The 22,760-nt window shown below is 44.3% G+C and overlaps 1 protein-coding gene across 1 annotated transcript in view; it reads right to left on the reverse strand.

Moving 5' to 3' along the window:
* Window positions 1-22,643, reverse strand: part of SPEN (spen family transcriptional repressor) — a 66,891-nt gene extending 44,248 nt beyond the window's left edge. Inside the window, 3 exon segments of the mRNA XM_035901876.1 lie at window positions 25-435; window positions 3,782-4,102; window positions 22,588-22,643. Coding sequence (XP_035757769.1) covers window positions 25-435; window positions 3,782-4,102; window positions 22,588-22,643 — 788 coding nt within the window.
* Between the last annotated feature and the right edge of the window lie 117 nt (window positions 22,644-22,760).

Here is a 22,760-nt window from a genome sequence, read left to right on the forward strand (position 1 = left end):
CTGAAAGTTCTGCCCCGGGTCCCCCTGCCGCGGGGGGAGCGGGTGGGTCTGGACGCCTGGCTGGCCAGCCTCTGTGGGGACTGCGTCCTGGACTGGGACGAATGCGGTGACCGACTCCTGCTGTGCTGGTAATTCCTCTCTGGCCTTCGGCCTCGTACCTCCCGTGTAATATCATCCCTGTAGATATCCCTGTGTACCACACTGGGCAATGTAAACTGCTCCCGGGCCCTAGGTTCATAACGGGGGTCGTGAGCATCAAAACGGTTTGGACTTCGACTCCGAGAAGTGTAATAGAGCCCGTGCTGTAAAGTCCGCTCTCGAGGATCTCTATAGTAATCCTGATCGTAATGTCTCGTCCGATCAAATCCTCCCGTCCCCCGCTCATGGTGTCCATAGGCACTATGTTCATAAGCACGCTCCCTGTTATCTGAAGCCCTGCATTTAGGAAGGGGGAAAAATATTTCATCAGAACGATGAAAGCAAGCACAACTAAAAGCAAATCATGCAAACATTCACGTCAGCACTGAACTTATTTTTGCGACTGCTTCTCCACTAAACAGCGATAACCTATCAAGCGAACACTGACAAACTTAAAAACATTTTACTTGACTCCAAAGTTATATTTGTACATGATAAAGCTGAGCAATCATTTCATTTTAATCACAATATCGGGCTTTCATGACCAGCATCCTGCCTGCACAGGAAAAAAGTACTGCTTTCCAGTGCAGAATCCTCATTAAAGTTACGTTTGTTTTTTTTAAATTTGTCTTTTAAATTCAGTAAATGAGAAAAAATTCATGTTTGCAGACATCATAATTAACTTTTTTTTTTCTCCCCTCCATTTTTGCTTAAGAGCTTCAAAATTTTTTCTGGAATTTGGTAATTACTGGAGCTCTTCTAATTACCCTTCTGCAAAAATGGCATTGCAAATTGGGCTGTAGCCATGAAAGCCTCCGTGCAAAGCATGACCCAGAGGTAAGAAGCTGCTTTCAAAAGGGGTAGCATAACCCATAGAGAAGGCCCAGAAAATCAGGGGTTTTCTTGTTGCTGTTCTAAAATATTTCATCCTCTTAGAGGGAATTTTGCTTTTATCAGACTGCTACACTCGATTCTCATCAAAGCTACACACCCTCAAGAAACATCTTGATTATTCATGTCAGAATACCTAAACTGCAAGGGTGCAGGCCCCAAAAAGATACTAAGACCCTAGGCAAAGAGTATAAATTAAATTTTTCAGTAGGTGTTTTTGTCTGTTGAGACTGCTATCATTACTGCAATCACAGAATTTCTATCTTCACAAGCACACTACTTTCATGTAGCTACGGTCTGGTTTGTTTCAGTAATTCCGGCATTTTGCATGTCAATTGAGAAAGGCTCTACATTCTAAGGAAGTTAGTGTGATCTCTCCAATGAAGAGATAGTAAAACTGACAGATAAAGTTAAAAGAACATTACAAATAGTTTAGTAGTCTAATTTAGACAAGTAGCAGGACTGTTTGTCTAAGTTACGTCCGCAAAATGAAAGATCAAAAATGATTATGTTGAATGTTTAAAAAAATGCTTGCAAAATTCTAAATATAGGGTAGCCAAAGTTAATTTAAAAATTTAATTATCCATCTTATGAAGGACATTTCAACCTTTTTTTTTTTCCAGCCTTCTCTTTCTGCTTCTTCCTTCAGAATCAATTATTAGTGACTTCAATACCCTGAATCCCAATAACCCAATTCTGCCTTGTGCTTCCTCCTCCTCTCCTGCATCACGGGTCTGTCTTCTATTTAAAATGGCAGAAATATTTCAAGTATCTTTTATAAACCGAAAATGGGATTTGAATCTTTTTTGATTAGCACCTCAGGAAGTTCCATTCCTTCTCCAATGAATCACTAGATCCTTAATTCTCTAAACATATTCACCCTCTATATAACTCATTTTCAAGCTTTCTACAGAGCTAGCTCATGTTTTGCCTGCATTTTTCCTCTCAAATTATATATAAGAAACTACCTAACCAATGCAACAGAATGTCATTAACTTATATATCTGCTTGAAATTCATTGTTGCCTTTCTATTTGCATTATCTCTTGCTGGCAACAATGGCATTTTGAGAAGGTATTTCAGGATCTGGCACAGAAACACGTCTCTCTTTTTTTCCCCCTTTTGAAGGACCAAGATCAACAATTTTATAAATGATTGCATTTAGCATCCTACAGAGTGTTAATCAGTGAAAGCCGATTTAATGAGGTAAGAGAAAAAGCAGTATTTTCTAGAGGGTTACTGCTATATAGCTGACATAAAAGAACAAAGTCCTTATCCATGAAAAGGACACAGAAGACAGACAGAGGAGCTAGCAGAGCTGAAAATCTAATGGCTACAGTGCTTTTTTGATTTATCTATTAGTACTAAGTACTACTGGAGTTAGTGGAAAGAGAGGGTTTGACTTGGGTTAGGAGAGGGGCTAATATACACAGGGCAGGACATACCAACCTTTTCCAAGTGTGGAAACACGACCTATATTCCCAATTAAATCTAGGGAGAGAATTGTGAACATAACTTCCCCAATTTTGGCCCCTCTTACAGGGGTAATCCACCTTCTTAATGGGCAAGGGTGTCAAATGATATTTTAGATGAACCAACAAGGAAAAAAAAAAAAAAATCTTAGTGACAAGACAAAAAAAAAAATTCCACTGGAAGGAAGTAGTCCCAGACTGAAACCATAACTCTGAAACCCCCAGACTTCTTTCTTGAGACAGTAGGCACTTAAACAGATCCGTTATTTTAATTTCCAGCCCTATGTCTGAATCAAGCAGCTGGTAGAAGATCACCCAATGCACGAGGGCGCTCATCACTGCTGGCCAGCAGGCATCCTCTAGCCGCCTTTGTAACCATCCAGCCCAGTCATTTCTCACTGGCGTATCCACAAACTGGTATTAGCGCCACATCCTTAAAACTAAAGTATGTTTAATGTGGAGTAGCAAAGAGCTTTTTAAGAGACTAGATAGTAATCCACTCCCCATGGCTACTGGCGTCTTGACTGTATACCATCCAATAAATTCAAGGCAGTAGTTCTTATCCCAGCATTAAAAAAAAAACACTATAATTTCCAAAATTTAGTAATGTCCATCTTTTCTTTTTGCCAATACCATCAGAAAGAATAATCCCAATAACTTGGAAATTATGTAGATCCAAAATGGAAACATCACAAGCTGCCTTCGGTCTTCTCCATCCAAGCGTTATTTCCATGGCTAAGTGTTGTCTGTAGAATCCAAAGGGCTGCATCATTAAAGTCTACTAGGAATTTTGTGGTGACAATCCAATTAACATACCAACTGCGTACAGTGAGAACTGAGAACTAGGCATCAAGCTTTCACAGAATTTTAGGTTCTAGTATTCCGAAGATACTCCACAGAGAACTTCACCAACATGTTGTAGAGTAAGATAGCTCCATCTGGCAGCAGGGATACATCCGAGCAAGGCCTTAATATTATCCAAGAAATGGAATCATTACTTCTAGAAAAGAATAACTCCAATATCGATGCTGGCCACAGGAAATCTTCCATCTTAAAACCACCTTATTTCAAGTGTAGATATCCAACCAGCTGCAGAAAACATCCTCTATGGATCCACAAGGTACCAGCCACTGGGATAGAAATCACTTCCGTTTCCAACCCAAAATAGGAAACATAGATAATTCCCAAAATTTTAAATCCATCTGGGGGCCCTAGATATGAGTTTGTGTTTCTCACCATATCAAATACAAAATACCTGCCTAGAGAAACCTTGGAACTTACCCATCAAGTCTCCGCTCATAACGTCCTTCCCGTGCATGAAGCGATGGTGGGGGGCCGTAAGTGGGCCCCCCCCCACCTCCTCTGAACCCAGAAACCTCTCTACTACGAGATGCTATGGAAACTGTATCATCCAATCCCCGAGCAGCACTGGGAATGGTTCCTGGTTCATTATAATCCGTCCGTAGGTCTCTATCTCCCATTTTGTTGACAGAGTTGTGTGCCTTCTGTGCACTTTTGATGTCCACAAAATCCACAAACGCTGCCACTCCGCCTTCTGACCCCCTCTTAGGGAGTATTTTGACACTTTCGACACGTCCATATCTGGAAGAAAAGCAGAGCAGAGCACATGTATTACTGCTGGTAGAGAAAGACCACATTTAATAACATTGCCTCCTGCAAAATCAACACTAGTTTTAAACCCTTTGCCCTTCCCATACGGCAGGAAAATCAATCTCAAAGCACGGCAGAGGTTGGAAGACGCGTTTTGAAAAAGAGGGGAAAAGCCATTTGTAGAGGGGAAAAAGCCATTTAAACTTTCCATCATTATGTTCAAAACTCCTCTCTTTTGGTTAGCCTACCACGAGATCGCCCTTTTTATAACAACAGAGCAACAGCAGCTGAAGAAACAGAAAGGTATTCACCATTAGAGCAGCCCTTCTCAGTTCTAATCTGAGGAGCAAGACATAATTAAACCCAAACTGTGTCACAACAAGTAAAAATAACGACATCCCAGCAATTTTCTTAAGAAAATAATGACCTTGACACAGCAATTCCACTACTCCGATCTATATTTAATCCATTCAGCGTTAAGACAAGAGTCTTCATTCTCCTCCTCATTCCTGATCTCAAACCCATTTCTTTACAACAGCCTCGCAGGATGCTTGTGAAGCGTGGCCAACACAGGCACCCTGAGACCGGGGCACTTCAGGGGTTCAACTTTACAACCTCCTCCCTGCGGACCAGGCTGCACAACAGGCACGCCGAGGAACGCTGACAGGAATGTGACGCCACCCTACTTAGTGTCTGTTAAATTAAGTAATTGCAACATGGGCACTTACGGGTGAGTAAATGTCTATGTAAAAAAAAACCAAAACAAACAAAAAAAAACCCCAACAACAAAAACACCCCCAAACATGTTTGTGCACAGAAGAAAACATAGTGTCAAAATGTTTTTCAATAACTTGCATCAACTCGTAGCAGAAAGGATAAAATGGAAAGTACAAACACAGCAATGTTTTAAAGCAGCAGAGAACTGCAGGTCGCGTTTTGGTTGCTCATTCTCTCAGCCAGGAGATGAAGCACAACAGGTAAAGGCTTTAACTACAGTTGTAATCCATGACAAAGAGAGGCAAAAAGCATATTTTTGAATGCACTGATAAATGGGAAAAGGAACACACAAATAAAAAACTAATCAAGAAGTATTTGTAAACTCGATTAAGAATTATTGCAAAAAATTTTCTATTCACAAAGGCAGCGCAATGCTGAACAGATGTAAGCAGATCTTAAACAAGAAAAGCTGTTTTCAGCTGTATGTGTAGGGAAAGGCTCGTACAATGGCCTGTCTGAGGAGCAAACGCTGTCAGAACCTGCTCACGACTCCATTTTATGCATGGCTTTCAGTATACCTTAAAATTTCATCATTGTTATTGGATGACTAATTCTTAAATACGATCTGAAAACCTGCGTCACTGACCGCTGGCTTCTCATTCCAACCCAACTCACTATACTTTATATAGAATCTGGTTTGCATTTAGATCTTATTTTCCTCTGGTTTATACTCCACTGAATACGCTGTCCATTGAGGAATATGTGCACAAACAAGAGCATCTTTCAAGTCAGTAAAAGTTAGGCCTAAAAAGGCAAGTTCGTCTATAGGACGCATTCTTGCCTCTAAGCTGCCTTTGTACTCATGGGTACAGCATGGTGATGTTTAATTCTTGGGAGTTTCCTAACCTGTGGTACCAAACTGATGCACTGGTCATTTTTTTATTCTGATTAAAAGCTGCAAGGAACAAGTAACGGCGAATGGTGCTGCAGGAAAGCTATATCTCGAAGTTTGCACTCTGCCGAGGCTGGGTGAAGTTACCTTGCCTTGAAGGCAAAATTTGGGAAGACCAGAAAAGTAAAGGATATGGTTCATAAAACTTGTACCGGGAAAAAAATGGCAAGTTGGATATGGCACCTGTAAGGAGAGAAGAAAGAGGAAAGGAAGAAGGGGGAAGGAAAACAGGAAAGAGCCCATTTGTGTTCATGCCATGAATGAACATGACAAAAAATATGACAAACCCATTAGGCATCCTGGCTAGCATCACCCTCTAGCATGCATTTCAGCGCCGGTTCTGTATAGACAGCAAAGGAAAAGAGGTAACGGGACAGGGTGCTCGAACTCTCACACCCAGTGAGTTTTTCTTCTAGATAATGTAGTTACAGAAGCGAGTGGTTAGAATATGTACTTCCCTTTTCCTCACTGTTTACACATTGGTCTTCTGGCAACACAAGCCCATACTTCATCTACAATCTTCAGGGGAGAGAAAAAAAAAAAAATGTCTTAGCACTACTCAAAAAACCTGAAATCCTAATTGACCTTTCTTACAGCAGTCACAGCCTACTCAATATGAAGCGCTGCCGGCCTGCTACATGAGAAATGGTCTCCCAAGGACTTCTCCCACTCACCATCCTGACAATTCTTTTAATTCCTCATTCTTGAAATCGTAACATGTACGTGTTGTTGTAACACACACACAGACCTCAATTATTTTTCTTTTGCTACAGGAGATCCAGCAACGTGGTAAAATGTTCAAATATTTGAGCTAATGCTGCCCAGAAAGCACAGAATATACAGAACAGCGACGTAACATGCTCCCCGTGTACGAACAAAATCAGCCAGCGATCGCACAACTCCTGCAGCCAGAGCTTAATTTTTATATTGGGAAAAGTGTACTTTGGTTGCCATTAACTAAAAAAAAATTATTTTTTTTTTTTCCTAAATTGGAAACGGATGAGGGAGGCTACTACTGTACTCCACTGCAACCACGGTCCTAAATCACCCCACTTGGAGGCAGCAGGATTTAATCTGTTATCCAGATACATAAATATACACTGCGCTTTGGTGTCCTGCACTGTACCCTTGCCGAGCCCCCTGAGTATTCAAGGACAGCTGCTGGGAGAGGAAGGTTTGCATTTTCCTTGCCCCAACGTGGTCCTGCGATTACACACATCCTTCGGTCCCCCACCGTGAAGATTAATCTGTCTGGTGATCCGACCCAGCCCCACCCGTTGGCGTCTCTCCGAGCTGCTCCCGTCTTGGCAGATGCTGCCAGGAGGAGGAGGAGGAGGAGGAGGAGGACGGCATTGAGGGGAGAGGAGGGGAGATCTGCAGTGCTGCATCACCAGACGGGTTTACTGCAGCAGAATAATACATGACAAGAAAAAAGAAAAAAAACCCGGTAATTTCCAGAGGGCCAGGGGAGAAGAGGCGGCAATAACGCCGCGTTTCGTTACGCGGATCGCACGTTAAAGGCAAGATGGAGGCGACCGTACTCCGAGGAGCAACCTTTGTCCAGATCCCGAGGGCTGGGAAGAGGGGACAAAGGACAAGAAGGGAAGGCATCGCCGCGACCTTTGGTAATGTTCGCAGAGCGGCTTCTCTCAACCTTTGCCTCCTATCTTTATACCTGTGCATCAGCCTTTTCCAAGAAGGCTGTTTCACAATCACTGGCAGACCGAACAGAAAACAAAGAGGTGCGTTTGCTCAGCTCTGAATCCGCAGACCTAACAAAAACAAGGCTTTTTGGTGCCTCTTCCCGTCTGCAACTCTCGCCGATTAATCGTTAGCTCCGTACTGTAATGAAGGTGGCCGAGGCCGTATTTTCAGTGGGGTTTACAGTTCAACCAGAAGTGGAGACAAGGACGTGGGAGAGCTGTTATGTCACCGAGCCCCTCCACCAGCACAGCACGATCGCAGCACCCAGCTGTAAACACAGATCTAGCAGCCCTTCCAGAAAGAAAGAAAAAAAAAAAAGTTGCTCGATAATCACAAAGCCACGCTAATCCAGCTTTTCAGACAAAGAAAAGGAATTCATAATTTAAGCATTATCGGTTTATTCACTGTAGATCAAAGCACCTCTATAATCAAGCAGCTGAAATGTCTCTGGGCTCTTGGCATGGCTGCTCGGCATGTTTCACTCACACTCCAGCCCTTCCTCCTCCCCAGCTCTTCCCCCTGTACCGGCAGACAGTGGAGCCGGGTTGGGAAACGCAGCCTCCGCCAATGCGGGGCCAGGCTGGTTCCTCCTCCCCAGGGGGGACGTGTCACCCTAACACAGCCAAAGTCACCCCTCACCCTACAACCTTCACTGCACAGGGTATCGGCACCCTCGCCTCTCCCTTTCTAATTAACCCATTTCACCTCGGGTGCTTGCTCCAAACATTAATTTTTTCTGCAGTCTCTGCCATTCCCAAGCAAAAACATTTTAAACAAAGGATGGACTAGAAGTTGGCCAGCAAATGTTTAGTAAGCAAATGTCACCATTTAGCTGCAGTATTTTATAAACTGATTACGATCTTTACAGGATGATACAGACACGATGGGAAACGCTAGGTCGAAATCAGGGAGATTTGCTTTTTTAATTTAAACCGAATCCCACTTTAAACCCTATCCCCTCCTTATTTCTCATGTTGGTCTCGCCCCGAGCTTGTGAAGACCTTTTATACCCAATCAGTTTCATTACTACAGGCTTCTGAAGGTCAGCTACATCCCAGTCTACAAAACCTTCCTATTTTTATTTAGAAGTAGGCACAATGTTCCGCTCCAGATAGTACTAAATGTGAGACACATTGCAAGATCAAAAATAACACCACAGTTTTTTTGTACTTGTTTCTGCACCGCTCATTAAGAGCATGATTTGACAAGACATCCCGATACAGCAGGACATTGAATATTTCATATCCACTTGAATTCACTTTGACTAAAGCCAGGTATCTTTAGCCATCTGAAAAGCAGAGATGATTTTTTCCGTGCCACGCTCGAACTCCTTCCTCCTCCGTTATTATACAACCCAGGCAGGCCCTGGCCTGCATTATTCAGTAAAACGCTCGCACAGCTTGAAGCTCTTCTTGGCCAATCACATTCCTCTCACTTGGTTGTTATTTCATAACAAAATAATGTGACCTGAAATAATACTTCTCCATATGTCTGCATCTCTTCTTCTTACTCCTAACTCCAGGTCAGTCCAATACCCCATGCTAGGGGTGACTCCCGTCCTGTATTTCCCCCTGCACGAAGCAGATCTGCTCCAGATACAGGGAAATGCAAGATGTGCAAATACTAAAGCTGCCATGATGGAGATTGCCATCACCAGCTCCGTAGGGGTTTTTAGCCAGGTTGCCGACATCTGTTGAACTCCGTTAACATCAGTTCTGGGGTTTTCTGCTATCATGGACATCCATTTCAAGAACTTGGCCCACCGCAATCGTACATGCTTCTACTTCCCATCCATTAATACACAAAGTAACAGGCCAGAAGAGCAGTGAACCCCACTGTGCTGCAGCCTCACCAGCAGCAGGACACCAAGCCATGGTGACAGCTATCCTGAAAGAATCCCACTCCGAGGTACACACCAGTATCACCAACTCACAACACGAACTGCCCAGTGACTCTCCCACCCATACCATCAGCAAAACCAGTTTCATATTCGCAGCTGTCCCAAGTTCCCAAGCCAGAAATGCAAAGGGACATGGGTCTTTACACAGGCGTTTGTGAGGAGTGAGGCACTGTAATTGATCATAATGAGGTCATTACTATAATAAATAAAATATACCATGCAATAGTTATAACATGCTTGGCCTGAGAAAATTACATACCACCATGTTCCATGCTTCGTATTCATTACAGCCACATACTTTACTTGCCACGAAAAACATCTATATACTTCTACATTTTTTTTTTTTTTTCTTTTTTAGAAAAATGTGACTAGCACGGAAGGAAGGCCTGAGAGCTTACAGATACAGAAGAATAAAGGGATCTAAACCAAAGGTACTCAAAAGCACCCAGACTGCATCACTGGGTTTGGGCTCTTTCATAAATACAGCAACTGGTGTGTGACAGCAAACCTGCAGACAGACCATAAAGAAGCTTGCGCACAGGGCTGGCATACAAATAATGCAAGTTAATTGAAATGTATCTTGATCGAAACAACAAGTGGAATTCCAAAGTCCTGGAAAACTACACTTAAAAGCCACTTTAACAACTGTGGGGAGCTGCCACCTGATAAGCCACAATCGCTTGTCTCTGTAGCACTGTCACTCAACTCCAGAGAATTTGTCAAACGATATCTCAAACACTTAATGACAAATATGGCAACATACACGCGGCCGCTGGCCTTCACTAGCAGCTGCGCTTTGAGGAGACCAAAGCAGTTTTTCCTACAAACAACGACGTCTCTTTACTGAGGGCTGAAGGCAGGAGCCTTCGTTCCCAAGGGCACCAGACCACACTCTGCACGGGGCTGGCAGAGCAGAACGCTCAGGACACCAGAAATCCCTCATGTTGACGCACAGGCATTTCAGTTACAGCTTGAAAATGGAAAACTGGCTATTCAGGACTGCACTGAAAATACCGTGAATATTTAGCTGCTATACTTACACACACCTCCCTTCGAAAAGCCCGGCTGCACCATTTTGTAACACTCCTCCAAACACCTGATCTTCTCCCGATTTTCTGAAGAAATAGGTTTAAGTGACAAAACCCACGGGGACGAGGAGGGTACCAGCACAAAGGCTGCCAGCAATGTATGGAGCACTTCCAGCAGCCTCTAGAGGAGACGCAATGTATGGTATTGGCTCTCCTTATCTCCAGCTGCTACATTGTGTTAAAGACGGCTAAAAATAAAACTAATTAAATACCTCTCTAATTCTACCTTTCTCGGCACAAAATTGCTGTTTCTACAACAATAAGCCATCGCGAGCGGCTGGGATAGCGTTCTGGATGATCCTGAGGAGGAAAGCTCATCAGCAAGCAATAAATCCACGTGATGCAAGGCTTTGAAAACCTTTACCTCCCCAACGCTAGGCAAAATAAAAGCTCGTCGTATCACAAGGAGCGCTGGTTTTCAAGCTGTGAAGAGAACAGACCTTGTGACAGCAATGATTCAGAAACATGCCCTAATTAGCGAGCTCCCATAATTTTCTAGATTGCGATCTGAGATGCTTTAAAACCTGTTCAGAGTGATCTTTATTGGCTCTGCGACCTTTGGGGGGAGAAAAACAACGTTCTTTGGGGCATTCTCCACAGCTCTCCTCCTAGCAATAAAGATCTTCAGGGAAACCTCAGAATTCAGGCACAGAAACCATCAACCAGGTTAGGGAGCTCAGCCAGATGGCTTATGAGACTGGGATGAGTCCTCAACATGATGTTGTCCTCAACCTCTCCCCTCCTGCCACGCCGCCCAAATCACTTGAACCCAGACCACTCCTGGACTTTGCAGCTCCCTTTAGCTCCCAACAGCACTTGACGGGAAATCTCCCAACCCCGACTACAAACAAGGGTTTTGTTAATGAGATACAGCACGTGTTCCTGCCACGCACCGAAAACAGCCAGGGCTTTGTCTACACTCGTAATCCCTCCCTACAAGATGACAAAGTAGGAAATTAAAAGCTAGCATAGGCACATTCACCGATACTTCTGATACCTCTGCTATTTAAGAGCAACACGCTCGACGTATCAGATAGTCCGGTAGATAACTCTGTGCTGAAATGAGCGCTCACTTCTTGCTTTACAGCTCAGCTGAATGCTCCATTTTAAGACACAAAGTAAGACTGATTCCCAATTAAGACATTTTATTTATGTCTTTATTGCGAAGTCACTGATTGGATACTGCTGAGGTCTTAATATACAAATGAAATTATTATGTACCACCAGAAAGGGAAGAAACAGAATATTTAAAACCGCGGTTGCTACCGTTGGTAGCAACTACTTCTTCCAACAGTCAACACAGCAGGATTTTTTTCCGCAACCAAACCAAAAGATTTTGCCACAGGTAAGCTGTTCTAGTGCATACGCATCAGGTGAAACTTGAGTATAGATACACCCGTTCCTTGAGAGAGAGATCAGTGTCACTGCAAACCCCCTCAACGTGAAACAGCATTCAAAAGGAGTCCAAGCAGCATTTCCACCTGATGAAGCCGACAGAGGGGAAGACGAAGCCAGCCATTCTTTGGACACTGGGATCACACAAAGCTGTATGAATTAAAAAAAAAAAAAAAAAGCTTGACCTCAGCAACATCTAGCTGGGCTGCATTTAATATCCTCGCCCAAGTCAGCAGTTCCGCTGCCTGCGCCGTCATTGCATCAGACCGTCCGCAGGCTGCAGTCAGAAGGCAAATCTTGACTGAACTGTAATGAAAGGCTTAACACAAAATGACCGAGTTAAAGCTGCGTAAACGTAGCTGAATGATACAAGTTTCTTGTTCGCATGGCCACCGCAGCCAGCCAGAAAAGAGGCAGAAGCTCTGTTATTAAGGAACTTTTCCTAGTTGTCACTTCTGCACAATTAAGGAGAAGCATCCATAGCAGGGCTTATTGGTATATACATTATTAAAAAAAAAAAAGAAATCAAAGCAGCTTTGTGAGCAGAAATAATGAAGACTCATTTCTTATGGATGCATGTCTTGAGGTCGAATTCTCCGGCGTCCAATAACTGCCAGTTCCCACTGCAGCTTTTCCCACGGTCAGGAACACCTCTCTCCCATGTGGATTCTTTAATGTCTAATAAGGGTTGCACTCTCGCTGCAGCTTTTCTCTCCATGGGGCCGCTAATCAGGTCTCTCTCCTCTATTAAAACTGCTTGTTTTCACAAAACTCAAAGGAACGTCGTATCTCTGAGACTGACAAGTACCCCCTCTGCCCTCGAAACGGGCTAACAGCTTCAGAATTGATTAGGGAAGATATAGATGCATGGCAAGATAACATCAATCTTGCTCTCCAAGCAGATGAGAGTAAATACAACTGTTCATAGAAGCCCGAAAAGGTTACAAAAATTGTAGAAACTCTGCCTGTTCATCTGTATTGTATCAAGTATGATGTGCTGCGATTCTTTATCCTCCAACCTACGCAGATGCACAGTATCACGTTACTACATGCTAGACACAGAGCTGCTGAATTCCATCTCCAGGGCATTTTTTCTTCCAGCTTAAAGCATAATCTGCAGATTTGCTTCAAAAATACCGGTGGTGATAGGCTACATTAAACGCTTTCTGCAGAGGAATTGCTCAAGCCTGTTCTTCTGTATGACTGATGTTAGGATTTGTTTGGATTCGAATTTGAGAACGTGCTGCATCGCAACTGTAGGGGAATCTCTTGATTAATCAAGTTTTTCATTCTTACATGAAAGGGTAATTCCCCATCTCAGTTTTGCTTCTCCAAGCCCTGCTTTGCATGTATTCGGCAGCAGATGGAGGAAAATGCAGAGTCATAACATTATGGTCTCCCTGCCATGCTGCAGAGTACTTACAATATGTATCATCTTAAGGCTTTTTAAGTCTTGGTGCTCACCAGTTCCTACTTCTCTAGTCAAACACAAACTTTATAACCTCTTTTCCAAGGTTTTGTACATTTTCCAGAAAGTGTTGTTTAAGAAGAAAATAAAGTTTAGCTGTCTCTTAGACCATCCCAAGTGACTGGATGGATTTTTCCCCCCCTCAAACCACAACTCAGTTTGAACAAGTGACCATCTGCGATTCAGCCAACAGGTTTGACAACTTGACATTCATTTTGGATCCAAGGACTCACAGACATATTCAAGTCCCAACCCCAAAAGCTCACCCAGTCCTAAGAGGGCACGATCTCAAAACCAGGCAGGAAAAAGAAGTCCCACCACCCTGAAAAAAGAGTCCGTTCCCAGCCTGTCCAGCCTCCTCCACAAAGCCCGGTATTTAAGCTGGCCAGCCGCTCCCGTCCTGCCACACCAGCCCGTCACCCAAATACAGATGTGCCAATGTTATTGCGCTGGTTCGTGACTCACCGCTACCATCACCTCAGAGAAAGTGCTTGTTCTTGGGACTAAACCAACTGGCAGCGCAATACTTGGCGTGAGCCAGGTGTCAGCCCAAGGAAACTAATATTCCCAGCCGACAAGCGGCCGGTAAAATCCAGGCACACACTCAGGTGTTTTGTCTGCAGTGACTACCTGTGCTCTAGGCAGTTTCTCCATAAGCAAGAGCTTAAAACTTTCCACAACTAAGCTCCTGAGCCGGCCAGATTTTAGTGGCTTTCCTTTTGATGCAAGTCAAAGTCAAGGTTTTGCAAAGCCAAGCTGAAAACAGGCTAGCTTGAATTTCACCGCAATGACGGGTGATGTTGCTCGCCTCAGTTTTACGAGCTGACCTAAAGGAGGCCTCACCATACCGAAGAATTCAGCAGACCCGTATCTCAAGGTGGATGGTCACTACCAGCCCTACGGGGCTCCTCCTGCGGTTTAAGGATCAGCCACGTATGCATCCCACCCACAGCACAATCGCGTGCAGCACCGTAACCACCAGGGAAGCTGCTTCCTAATTTTATGCCCTTTCAGTGAGCAGCTTCACCTTTAAATGCTTCTTTTCAAAAATTAGTCTGACACGAGCTAGGCAAGAGCATGAATTGCCAGCAGAACCGCGGGACTGTAATCTCTGAATGGATGTGGAGGAAGAGATGCTTCCTGAGCTCAGCTGCTGCCAAAAACTGGCGTATCTCACTGTGCCCGCAACCAGCGTATCATCTACAACATCAGTGTTAAAACCATTTTTATTTTTTTAAATGTAGCAGAGCTTCTCTGCTACTCGTACTTCCAACAAGTCGCTTTAGAGTCAGGAAAAAGACCAAAGGTTTATTTAGACTTTGATTACAACGAGGTTACTGTGTGGATTGTTAGCTGCCTAGGTGCGTGTTTAGCTGGCTTTCCAAGAGCAGTGTCTCACACATACAAGCACAGATCCCCTAAATTAAATCAGATGTTGATTACGTATACAAGGGAGATATTTATCCATCCTGAGCTTTTATTCTCCTCACAGTCAGGATGCTAATGAGGCCGGAAGACTTTTTTTCCTACAAAGACAACTACTTTAAACATACAACTTGGCAATTTATTTTTCTTATTTTGCCCTATTAACTATTACAGGTCACCCGCAGCTGCCACAGAGAGCCTAAAGAGGGACCATTTAAATAAGCCTCTATGTCCTTTTTGGCAGCCGTCACTACTAATGAGGATGGGAGGTATTCACACCAGCGGCAAGAGCAGATGGACCACAGCTCAGTGCTTTGTGCCACGCGGAAGCGACAAGCATCTCACCAAAGACACGTATGCCGCAGTTGGGGAAATCTGCAACAGGGACATTAAGTTACTCTCAGAGAATCCCAGGGACAGAAAACACAACCAGCTCAGTTCTGTACCTGGAGAAAAACTGAAGGTGATTCACTACGCGCTAAAAAAAAAAAAAAAAAAAAAAAAAAAAATTACAATCTGGCAGTAGTTTTTTTTTATTGAGCTAAAAGATCACTTCAAACCCAGCTTGCATTAGGTACCTGACGACCTTTGTGACAAGGACTTTGGTTTGAAGCCAGCTCTGATTTCCTACCACATCAGGGATAACAAAAGAGATGGGAGCTCTTATAGAGGGATATCCAAGAGGAGCACACACACAGGTCCAGCACCATATCCATCAGTATCAAACAGACAGGGGTGCAGACCACCTAGTCACACTCCTTCCAGAGATGTTTGGACTTATCTGGCTTTTCAGTGTTGAGATGAGAGCACATTCAGGGCATTTTGATCAGATTTGAAAGCTCATGCTTCAGATCTAAGTGTGCTTTTTAAAAAAAAAAAAAAGTCCTTTCAATTTTATGATGCTAAGCTTAATTAAAAAGAGGAAGAGAAAGGAAGCAAAAAAGCTCCCTTTTGTTCTTAAAAGATGCCCGAGTCTTTAAACAGAAAGCGGTCATTAAGACAGGCTGCTGCTCTTCTCCCATGATTAGTCTGTCTGAGCGGAAAATTGATGTTCCTTTCACATCCAAATTCTGCTGCATTCTCACCCAAGTCACCATGAACGCTTGGACCTTGGACAAGGCACAAATATACAAACTATAGTACAGAGCCAGCCACATGCAACCCTACAGAACACACTTCCGAAAAATCCATCCCAAGAAGGATGTTGTTTCAACCGAATTCAGAGACGCTGCCTTCATATCCTATCCTGCTAACAGATCAGATTGCAACAGGCCCTGGAATATATCCTGGTATATTTATAAAAAGTCTGTAACAATGTTTATTCTTTTATTAAAGGATGTTATCTTCACACTGCAGGGTTTTACAGATTGCACGGGACGATTACAGAGTGTTAGTAGGTTAAACAATAACTATGGAAATGCAGAAACCAAGGCAGTTGCTGCGTTTTATTCATCATACAGAAGTCATCACATCTTAACGTATTCCTGCAGAACAGCGCTGGAGATGGTTTTTCCAACTCAAGGAGACCAAAGCTGCCCTTACTCACCGGGCAGACAAAAAGGCGAAACTTCCTGCACTACCACAGTGCATGCAAGGTGGGAAACACTAGTGCCTGAGTTAAAAAAAAAAAAAAAAAAAAAAAAAAAAACCAAAGAAAAACAACAGCTTTTGTCTGATTTTCATTAACCGTTCAAATAGCCTTCAGAACACTACAAAGAGTCGTGCAAAGGTAAGCCACAAGGCTGGTTGTACACTGTGAATTTCCATCTTCGGGCTCATATTCCTCCCACGAGATTTCTAAATCGGCATGCTGAAGATGCAGCTAAACTCAAAATCTTATTATGGAGAGTAATCATATTTTCTAGTTTATTCCTCAGTTCATTGTTTAGGAATATTTGCCCTTGCAGTCTTTGGTTTCAGGGCGTTCTCAGACCTCAGCAAGTTCACTGAACTTAATAAAAAACACAAGCAAAATGTCTCACAAGCGCTTATTTTTGGTAGCTACCAAACCCAGAACACATCCACCCCACTAGCAGCTTAACAACTTTAACCCTTGTCTGCCAGCAACTCTCCCGAAACCTTTAGTAGCCTAAAACCAGCCAAGAGGGTGACCCGCAGTTTTACCCCTTCTCAAACATCTTCAGAAGACCTTGACTTGATATTCGTTATTTCTCAGGTGCGTCTTCATATGCAGAAGGGAACTCCTCCTCTTCTTGACAAGCTGACAACAGCGTGAAACCACCACAACAGCAAGACAGCCCGCACTTGCAACACATCAGCTCACAAAAACAAAACTCCCCAGGAGCCCCAGGTTCATCCTGACTCACCAACTCATCCAAAATCTGCAACCTGCCCTCTACTGATTTGGATATTTACTTCCTTTTTTATGAAAAGCCAGCTAGTGCCTCTTCGCCCTCAGCAAAGACAAGGACCTAATTTTGGACACACCTTAAGACGGCAATAAGGTCATTTGCTGGAGAACTTGACATGACTTTCTGTCCTATGAAAAGCAAGGAGGGGAAAAAAAAACAGTCAACAAGGCTATCACAAAACAAATTTAAGCCTTTCCTCACCCCCTGTTCTAACTTGATGAATGGAGGCGTAAGCCTCGCAAGGACTGGTAAGCTCTCAACACACGCGTCTGCTTTCTCGCAATCCGCAAGAAAGGACGGTGGGATTACTTTATCATTGCACCAAAGGAATTTAGAGTAAGGACAAGAAATACCAAAAGCCAAGGCCACTTTGGAGCAGCTCGCAACAACAACAGAAGCTGCTCTCATCAAATCACAAACACACACATCCAGGACCTTTGAAGAAACTTCAGGAAGAAACAATGCCAGAAAGGCTCGGCAGATGACAGAATTTTGTAACCAAGTAACATCAACTTATCTTTCTAGCAGGGCTCAGCGTATAAAAACACTTAATAGAAGCTTAGTCCAAATCCATGCTCTTCACGGCTTTTCATTACGTTTCTTTGAAATAATTATGTAGGCATTTCCTCAGCCAGCATGGCGTCAACAAGCTGCCACCTCAAGTGCATGCAAAGAGCAGAATCCAGAGCAGCCGGAGGATTCATGAATCTTAAACTGTTGAGGAGCCCGTCCTCTGTGTGACTCAGTCTCCGGGGAAGAAGTAGGTGGCTGCAGACAAACACTGCTCGGTAATACCGCCGGCGCACCACGGAGGTGATGTCTGTGCTGCTTTATGGCACTTGACGAATCTAGGCCAGGATCAGAATTATTAAAGGAGATCAAGGGGAATGCAAAGGTGCGAACCATCACCAGAACCAGCACCACCATCTCCCCAATTAGTCATGCAACCGATGAACCTACAAGACCAACTTTCACCAGGAACAGAGACTCGAGGCACCAGGAGTTGCCATGTGTCTTCCACACCTTTCTTACCCTTCTGATTCTGGGCAATTAATTTAATCCCCTTGCCCTAATCCCCCAACCAAATGTCCTCCCGTCATCTTCTTGGGCTTTATATTCTGCAAAACTAAGATTACCTTGCTGGAGGTATTTGTAAAACGCAGCACAAACAAGTCCTGATACTGCCCAATACTCTAGACATTGCTGAAGCAAAGCACAGGCGTAAATTTTACCTTCCCCCTCCCTTCAAAGGCTTCTCAGAACTAAAAAGGCTAGTACCCAATCTACAAAAATACCATCACTTGAAAGTGATACAAATCGAGAGAGAAAACAGGAATAGTTCATTCTGTAGCCTTACTTCTGTATTTTCCTAAAATAAAAATACATCTAGACAGAGATCTCTATATGCAAAGCTGATTCAGTATAACCATATACTTGCATCCTAAGTGATATCCAAGAACTATTACTCAATTATAAGCAATAAAACCCTGGGAACATATTTGAGAGTTTTACTAGAAAAAAACGGAGCACTGTTACTTCCGACTCAAGCCTGCTCCTGCGGAAAGGCACTGCGAGACCTGCTGGTGGCATATGTGGGAAAAAGGCACCGGGAACAGTGCTGTCCTAGCAGCCATCATCCTGAATAGCTGTGGTTGTTTTTCTTCTCAGTGCTCAAGGCCAAGCTCACCAGCAGCCATCGCAACCGCTCTGCCCCGCACACGATCTGTAGCAGAGCTGACCAAAATCCCTCTACTCCACGGAGCACAAAGCATGGAGATTTCATGTTCCCGGGCTGAATTCACACTCCCAGCCATCAAGACAAAACAATTTCTTGTCAACTGACCAGATGTTTTCTAGAAGTCATTGAAAACAAACACGCACTCGCCCTTATGCCAGTTTTTTGCAGAGCAACTCCTCAGAGCAGTTGTGTTTAAAATGCAAAGCACTTCTCCTGAAGGTATCCTACGCATCACCTCAAAACAGAAATCAGAACAAGGTGAAGCCAGAAAAGCACATTTTCCCAAGAGAAACCTTAATTTGTCTTCTCCAAGACTGCTCTGATCCACAACTTATTTCTAACCATTTTAAAGGAGCACATTTTGTTTCCTGAAATCCGGGGCTTCTCCTCAACTTGGTTGCCTCTCTGAATGTCTTAATTCCCCCACAGAATAGGGGATGGCATACCAAAGTCACATGGTTCATAATTAAGAGGCTTTTACTCCTCTTGCCCTTTAAAACACCAATAAAAGGGATAAAGCCACGTTCTTTCAGATAACTGGAAGAAAACACAGGGGGAAAAAAAAAATATGGAAGGCCAGCACTTGTGCTGGGGACAACTGTTACTATATTTAGTCGCCTTGTTCTGCAAGCTGCCGAGCATCTGTTTCAATGATGGTGAATGACTTTTTTCCTGCTAGTCAAGACAGCATTAATTAGGTGAACCCAAATGATTGCTACCACTGCTTCCCCGAGCGCTGAGCTCTCGTCTCCCATACCCTAACACAGATTCATTGCTTGTTCCATCGTAACAGCAGACCTCCAATCCTAGCACCGACTGCTTTCGTGGTCGGGAATGCCTTAATAACTCATTTGAAAGAAAATAGAGCACATCAGAAAAGAAGTTTTTAAAAAGGGAGTATCTGTGTACAAAACAAAGCCCATTACAATTTCAACTTGTCAAAACGCACAGAAAATCATTCTTTTGCAATCCCCTTTAATATCAAGACAATAGATTTAAAAAAAGGGGCTTTTAAGGAAAAAAAAAAACAACACTGCTCACATAAGCCAGCACTTCTTGAGACCAGCTTCAACATTCTCTTACTTGAGAGAATTCCTAAGCGGAAGGCGTTATTTCAATTCACACTAAACAAAACCTATCAAGGGTGTTTTGTGAAAAAACAAAACACAATTTCTGCAAAACGCGTCTTTCATCTTAATCCCTTCCTTAAAAGAATTACTTGCGAGACTGCGAACCCAAGTAAGGTTCCCACAGTAACTGGTTAATGGAAGGGGGAGGAAGGGAAGCAGCAAACACCTCACATCGAGTAAGTCAGCTGGGTTTTAAGTTTTAGGAGTCTTCCATTAATTTTTGCTTCTTTAGAAGCAAAATAGTTGTGTTTCTCAAACTTGTCCCCAGCAGAGACTGTGCAACAGCCAGACCGCTTGCATATGGGCTTTAATATGGAAATGACAGTATTTCCTAAGCAAAGTGGAAAAACAAACACTCCCATGGGTTGCAGAGAGGCTTTAAGGGATAACACCATTCCCCAGCCCTCAGAGCTGAGATTTTAAACGATATTTCCCCAAATTCTCCCTCCTGCTGCCATGGCTCAGCCTCTCCGCACGCTCTTCATCCTATTCTCAGGCTGGGGGATGGGTGGGAACTGGGTTTCGCCAAGCCCAGCTCCATCCTAAAAGACTTTCTCTCCACAACTAAATCATCCTTTCCAAGGAGGGAACCTTCCACATCCCACCTCCATGCTCAGGCAGCCGCCTTCCCTCCGGATATTCCCACCACGCTGTGCAATCCTTGTGTAACATGTCCCTTCCCCCAGGCGAGCACCAAGCATACAAAGGAAGCCTTGCTCCATTGTCCACCTACAGCACCTATACATCCAGCCTGAAACCCGACTCAGTGTACACTGCTTTACCCCTTCTACAGCCCCAAATATTTAGGTGTCTCCATCCCCAATCCATAGTGTGTCATTTCCCCCTGTGCATTAGTACCTGCACCCAGAGCCAAATGTTTTGAAACGTATTTTAACCGTGTTTACTGGCATGAGATCAGCCTCACCCAAAACACATAAATCCCGGTTAAAAATCAGTTTAGAAAAAGAGCAAGAAATTACAGAAATAAGGAAGGAGGGGTTGCCTGGCTGCAAATCTCCTTCCCAAAGCTCCGATTCAAACTCAGGAAGGTAAAAACAACCAAAAAAAGGTAATTAACAATTCAGCACCTGCCATTTTTTTCCCATCCATCTCCAAGCAACAGCACCATAGCAACTTTTTTCCTGCTTTAATACATCTTACAAAAGGAGAAGGACTGGACAAAATAAGACCCAGGAATGTCAAATTTCCACTTTTGAGTGGCTATTCCTTCAGCTAGCTATGCCTGGAATTAAACAGCTGACCCCGGAGCGGGTTTGCTTTCCCCCCAAAACCCTGCCTTTGTACACAAACGCTGGGTCACGTAACCTGGACCAACGGACAAGACAAACCACCTTGAATGCCCAACCACCATCCCACGCGCTGGCACCCACGAAGTGGCGATTCTGGGGCTCAGGGGAGAAAACAAAACGGCGAAGCTCAATTAAAACAGGGCAATTTCTGTGTGCTGATGATGCCGAGATGGGGTTTTTACTCCTGCTGCTGCAGCAGCTCAGGCCGGGAGGATGAAGGAGACCCCCGGGGGTTTCCCCCCGCACCCCCAGGGTGACCCCTGCTCCGGGGCCCTGCCGCCATTTTAGAGACCAGTCGGCAGCACCCGCGCTGGCCGGGGTCGCTCTGCCACCAGGGAGGGGAGACACGAGGCCCCCCCAGGCCCCGGCAAGGGAGCAGGAGCTGAGGCAGAGCCCGGGGACCTTCCTTGCCCCCCCTCGGTGTCACCGCATCTATTTTTCCCATGGTGACTCATTATTAAGGACGCTCCGTCATTTTTCCAACGCAGGAAGATTAAAGGAAGCTTCAAAATCCATTTTTTTTTCCTTTGGAGGAGGGGGGGTGTGTAAAACAACCATGAGCTGAGCAGCCACGCTGGGTTCGTTACCTTCTTTTTTTCCCCCCTTAAAAAACCAAAAAAGCTTCCAGTGTGGGGTGCCAGGCACCAACTTTGTGCATTTCCCGAGGAAAAACGTGTTGCTGAGGGCAGTGGGGGAAGAAGCCTCCTCCTCCTCCCCACACGAAAAGACGAAGGGAGGAGAAAAAAAAAAAAAAAAATACAACCATGCAAACAGCTACTACTTCCTTATGAGCAGGATTAATCTATGCAACAAAAAAAAGGGAGGGGGAAGATAAAAAAAACCCAAACAGTATAACGAGGAGTCCAGAGTGCTTCCCGCGTGGAGGGCTCCGGGAGCGAGGTGTTTTCTTCGTGGGTTTGGGTGATTTTGAGTCACGTTTTTGCAGCTGCAGGCGCTTCGGTTCCCACCGTTGGCTGCACCTCGAGGGGACACACACACGCGCGCAGCATCCTCAAGGCCGGGGTGGCTCCAGATGGAGAAAAACTCAGTAAAAAGGGAGGGAAATAAAAAAAAATCCAAACATCGAATATTTTTTTTTAAAAAGTCAAGCAATGGAGAAGCAAGATGGCCAGGCTCAGGGCTGCCTCCGAGGCACCGCGCACCCTCCTCAGCATGAAATCCACTCCGTGAAGAAAGCCCAGCTCCGACACGCCGCTCCTCCGTCCTTTTGTAGTTTATTTTTAGTCATTATTATTGTTATTTTCCTCCGCTCCGGCAGGTCTCCCCGCAGGTCCGTCCACGCCGCCAGCCCTCTGCGGACGATCCTCGCCATGGCGCGGGGGTTATTTACAGAGATTTTGTTTTCCTCCTCCTCTCCACAGGCCGCGGGAGCCACCGTCCCCTCGCATTCTACCTCCCCCTCCCCCCCCCTTTTTTAATTTTTGATGGG

This window comes from Egretta garzetta, unplaced genomic scaffold, assembly GCF_000687185.1.
Source record: "Egretta garzetta isolate BGI_Z169 unplaced genomic scaffold, ASM68718v1 scaffold69, whole genome shotgun sequence".
Classification (NCBI taxonomy): domain Eukaryota; kingdom Metazoa; phylum Chordata; class Aves; order Pelecaniformes; family Ardeidae; genus Egretta; species Egretta garzetta.